This window comes from Galeopterus variegatus, unplaced genomic scaffold (genome assembly GCF_000696425.1).
Source record: "Galeopterus variegatus unplaced genomic scaffold, G_variegatus-3.0.2 Scaffold9756, whole genome shotgun sequence".
NCBI classification, from domain to species: domain Eukaryota; kingdom Metazoa; phylum Chordata; class Mammalia; order Dermoptera; family Cynocephalidae; genus Galeopterus; species Galeopterus variegatus.
Window position 1 is genome coordinate 28,148 of NW_007735867.1, and position 5,651 is coordinate 33,798.

A 5,651-nucleotide genomic window follows, 5' to 3' on the forward strand; every position below is an offset into this window, starting at 1 on the left:
TTAGCTCACTTGGGAGAGTGTGGTGCTGACAACCCCAAGTCAATGGTTAAGATCCCCTTACCGGTCATCTTTTTAAAAAAAAAAAAAAAATTAATGAACATAGTAACCATAGTTTTTCCAAATTTTAAAATGGGGCCAATGACCTGGCAAAGACTGACATTTGTTTGATTTGTGAAATTCTTCATATGAATAGTTTTATAAAGAAATTGTAGTTACATTAATTGTATAATTAATAATCTGCCTTACTTGACTGGATATGATCATATAAATAAGATATAGAATATTTAGCACATATTCTAAACACATGTTGTCACATGTGTTTCATTTATATGAAGGTGATGGGCATTATATTCATAATGACTTTAATGATTCCTCTTCTAATAGTTTTCCACTCCTCTTGACAAGTCTCTGAGTAACTAACTTGTAACAAGTCACAAGAAATTTTATGTATTTAGTGGTCAGAAGTTACTTTTCTGACACCCACCTGACTTTCGTTCACAATATTTTCCTGTGGCCTTTAGGGGACCAATTTACACATTATCTTTACATCTAGAAAATTAATATTCAGGTGTAATTTTCCCTGACTTGTACACATTTTTCTCTTTATTCTATGCAACTAATAAATTCTCACTAAATATCCACAGAGAGAGAACTTATGTACAAATTCCATATGTTCTCTAATTTATATTCTAGCCCTTAATATTTTTGCAACTTAATCCAAGAGAATTATGCAAGAAAATTGACAGAAAGCATCAAAATTTGTCTTTGATAAACATAAACAATAGAGCAATTAAATAGAGCTCTTCTATAGGATTGTTGTACCAAATCCAATTATTGTAAGATGAACTTCACTTAAGTACAAAAACTTGGACTCTCCCTCTCTTACAAGTTCTAATAAGGTACAATTCCCTATATAGATTCCAGTGTTAACCTGATGGTAAGAGGTTGGAATTTAGTGACTGGTCACACTGTAGAAGACTCAGAGTTGCTGCTCTGTCTTTGGGTCTTCCAAAATTATTGTCATAATAACAGAAAATTTTTGAAAGGTTACACAGTAAACTTATAGCAGTGGGAAAAGAAAAAAGACACAAATTACTTAACTTTTATAGAGAATGTATTATGGGCCAACTATGTACAATAGTGCTTAGTTCTTTTCATGAATTACCTCATGTAATATTTATAATATTACCTGTATTATTTCAAGATCATCTATCAGTCTAGGAACATCAAGTACAAAGATAAACATATTTGTTTCCATGGTCCTCAAAATAATCACAGAAATTATTTTTGAATCTGTACCAAAATGAAAATTATTGAATATCTATACAGGACAACTCTCACATCAACTGGAAAGTCTAGATTATTGGATTCTTTATGATTTTCCTTTTATGCTGAATGGGAACACATGTTTCATATCTGCTTTAGACCACTGTTTTTCTTGGTTTATTTGTTTTTAAGCCCACCCCATTAGCTCAATAATTTATGAAGATGAGGAGACAACACCATCTCTATTTTTCTGTTTCTCACAGTACAAGGGTGTGGTAGTTGGCACATAGATAATTAGAATGACATGTGAATAGAGAACCCAAATTTTGTCTGATTCTTGAGTCATACTCTATTTTAATATGTGAAGAAGTATGAACTGATTAGATCTTATTATATGATGGTGCAGACTAAGTCAGTGTGATCTCCAAGTTAGCAAGCAGTAAACACTTGCCAGATTTAATAAAATTATTTCTACTTAAATCTCAGCTGGTGAGGGAGGGGCCATCGATTTTGGTAATTAAGTATTTTCTTTCAGTGCATGTAATGTGTACATTCTGTTGAAAGTGGAAAGTTGGCAAACTGCATAATTGTTGCAGATCTGTCAGCATACTTCTTTAATTACTAACTTAGGTCTGGACCTAAATTTAGAACTTCAAAAGCCAATGAAGTAAAACACATCTAACAGCTAACAGAAAAATGAACTGTGAAACAGAGTAAGAGAAAACTTTGAGAGTTAATAATGCTTTAAATGTTTATAAAGTTTTATTTATTTTTTTAATTTTTAAAGTTTTAAAAATTAACTAGCTGCAGATTTGGTGTAATTCAATATTGAAACTATGGTTTTTCTTTTAAGTTTTACCTGTAAGGTTCTTAAGTTCAGATGAAATTTTATTCTAGTCAATTAATGTTGTTTTCATTTTTTATATATGACAAATTATTAATAATCAGTTTATGTGGCATCTATAATTCTAGTTCAATCCTTGGAATTATACATCTATTAGCTACTCTTTCTAGTTTTCCTCCTTTTGTTAATCTAACATAAGAGCATAAAAATTTTTAATTATAATAAAGTATTGACACTTTGATGTACATTAAATGTACAATATCAGAAGGATTATTGTGGCTATAAAACAACTATTTGCTGCACACATGTCAATGGTATATAAAAATTTCTAGCTCTTTCACAGATTTAAAAAAAATTGTTATAAAGTACACATAACATGACATATACCATCTGTTTTAGTCCGTTTTGTGTTGCTATAACAGAACTACCTGAGACTGGGTAATTTATAAGGAAAAGAGGTTTATTTGGCTTACGATTCTGGGACAGCTGCATCTGGCATGGGCCTCAGGCTGCTTCTACTTGTGGTGGAAAGTGGCAGGCAGCTGTTGGGTACAAGCGGATCACATGGCAAGAGGAAGCAAGAGGGGGAGAGAGAAGGTGCCAAGGTCTTATAAACAACCAGCTCTTGCGGGAACTAATAGAGTGAGAACTCACTCATTAATCACCCCTCCCCCAGGGAGAGCATTAATCCATTCATGAGGGATCCACCCCCATGACTCAGTCAGTTTCCAACACTGCCACATTGGGGATCAAATTTCCACCTGAGTTTTGGAGGGAACAACACATCCAAACTCCATCACCATCTTATCTCTTACACATACTTTCAGTTCAACATTATTTGGGGAAAAGAACCAGCGGAAGCAATAAGGACAATTTATGTTGATACTATAGTCACGCCAGGATTACTGAGATATGCTGTTGCTAAAGTTACATTCTGAGTTTTCAATGGTGCTCCCAGCCATCATCCACAGGAGAAATAATGGGCTAAAATAAACAAACTGTCTTTTTGGAAAAGAGCTAGAGACACTTCCCTTTCTCCCCACACCAGAAACTTTGATAATGATGAAGTTTTTGTTTGTTTTGTTTGTTTGTAAAACATACCTCTACCATTGCGTAAAATGCACTCAGCCCAAACCATTCACTAATACTGTCTCTTGCCAGGTTTCCTGCTGTTACCATGCATCTATCTGAGCAAAGAGTCACAGTCACTCATCAGTGAGGATGAGCAGGCTGCCCACTGGCCACTTACCAAGTGTTACCAGATGGTAGAGAGCCATACTCAGTCATGACTGAGAAGTAACAGCAACACATGGGCAGGTCTTACCAGGTGTTTTTCAGGTATTTTCAACCTACCCAAGTGTTGCTGCATGTTACCAGTCATGAGTGTTACCAATCAGTCACCAGTGAGGAGGATCAAGCAGAAGGCTGGCAAGTGTTACCAGTTGTTATTCAGGTGTTGCCCAGTGTTACCAATCATGAGCCGTAGTCAGTCACCAGCAAGGAGCAGCAGGCAGCAGGCTGGCAAGTGTTACCAGGTGTTACCAGGTGTTATCCAGGTGTTTCCAGTCGTGCGCCACACTCAGTCACCAGTGAAGAGTGGCAGGCAACTGGCTGGCATTGAGCCACACTGTGTTCATGTTGTCCCCCCAGCTTTGTGTTCGGCAATGTTACTACATTTATTTCTTGTGACATCAAATAACATACAGAAGGTACCCTCCTGTTCATCTCCTTCCAACTTCAAGAAACTATGAGAAGCCTTCGCTGATGTTGGTCCCATGGGCAGGCCACTCTTGGACATGGATTTTGCATTGGTTAGGGTAGCCTGAACTGGCATTGCATATAAACAATGGCACGTGTAAGAGTGTAAACACATGCAGGCTTGCTTTTTGCACATGGAGCAGTCAAGGCAGGTAATCCCAGCAGGGTGCTGTCTCCTCCACGTGTACTGCAGTGTCTCACCCCCTTTCCTTCTTGTGGCCCTGCCATCTCCTACAACTGTGGCACCACCCACACCCAGCTAGTAAGGGAGAATGTGGTTGTGGGTGTGCCACCCTCCCCTACTGAAAAGGCTGGGTACAGTGGCACAAAGCTTCTCTGATCATGTCCCATTCATGATAACACATCCGCTTGTAGGGAAAAGGAAGGCTGGGAAGTTTAACGTGGCTGGGCAGGTGTGTTCCAGTAAAAGTGGACTCAGAGGGACAGGGATGGGGTGGAGTAGCTATTGTATCAACCATATTCCATAAAGGTGATAGGAGGTTTAGGTTAAAATTAGGATTATGGTGGTTTTCTTATGATCCATCTTCTATAAGGTGAAAGGGTGGTTAGGGCTAGGGCTGACTTGGGGGCTGGGGCTGGTGGGGCTATCTTGGCCATTCTCTTGAGTGTCATAAGGCAAAAGAAAGCCAAAGCACAGACAGCATCCTTTCCCTTTCTTTCCTGGGTGGGCAGCTGATAGGAGCCTCAGCAGTGCCTCAGTTCAGTGGCTGTGATTTTCTGATGTAGCCCGTGTCTCAGGGATGACCGAATGCTGTCCTGAGCCATTTTTCCCAAGGAAAAGGTGCATGTGATAAATGGTTTTTTCATCCTACTCATGCTTTTTAAATAATGCATCCTCCTAATAAATCAAAGACTTCCTAGTCTCACTAATGGTTGATTGATTCTGGGCTCAACCAAAATGCCATCCATGAGTTGCTGCTCAGAATCCGATTATTTCACCAAGAACATGGTTGTACGTTAATTTTTTATGAAGATTCACATTCTTTTACTGTACAACTCATTGGCAATGTCATATTGATAAAACATCCTGTGTGCACATTTACCCTAAAAGTTGGACATTATTAACACATATTCAATTAACAGACTTAGAACTCTGTGATATAATACCAATAAGTGTTTTACCATTGTGGGCATTGTAAAGATTCCATAGGGCTACTGCTAACCTATATTGATTAGTATTTATGGTATATGAAAAAAATAAAAAGTATGACTTGCTAGAAAATGAAAATATATGTAATGTGTACATTCCAAAAAGTCCCCTTAAATTGTACTCAACATGTTTTGTGAATATTTATAATCAGTTCTTTTAAATTAATTTTTTTCACTGAAGCATGTACTTTTTTCATTGAAGCATATCTGTGGGGGTACAGAATTGAATATCAATACTTGTGTGTAATATATGATGATCAGATCAGGATAATTACTATATTTATCATTACACAATATAATCATTTTTTGTGGCTCTTTACCCATTTCTCGCTAACCCCTGTTCCCCCTCCCTTTTTCCCTCCTCTGGTGGCCTCAGTTCTGTTCTTTGCTTTTGAAAATTCAATGAATTTTTGAAATTGTATCTTTTATTTATTTGTTAATTTATTTAGCTCCCACTTATGACTAACCCCTGCTCCCCCTCCCTTTTTCCCTCCTCTGGTGGCCTCAGTTCTGTTCTTTGCTTTTGAAAATTCGATGGATTATTGTGATTGTTGCATCTTTCTTTCTTTCTTTCTTTCTTTTTTCATTTTTTTTTTTTTTTTTGGTTTTTTTT

At 37.1% G+C, this 5,651-nt stretch overlaps 1 protein-coding gene across 1 annotated transcript in view; it reads left to right on the forward strand.

Moving 5' to 3' along the window:
• The first annotated feature begins 3,585 nt into the window (after positions 1 to 3,585).
• KAL1 (Kallmann syndrome 1 sequence) overlaps positions 3,586 to 5,651 on the forward strand; it is a 38,013-nt gene continuing 35,947 nt past the window's right edge. Inside the window, exon 1 of the mRNA XM_008593862.1 lies at positions 3,586 to 3,771. Within this exon, the coding sequence (XP_008592084.1) occupies positions 3,586 to 3,771 (186 nt within the window). The remainder of the gene's footprint in view (positions 3,772 to 5,651) is intronic.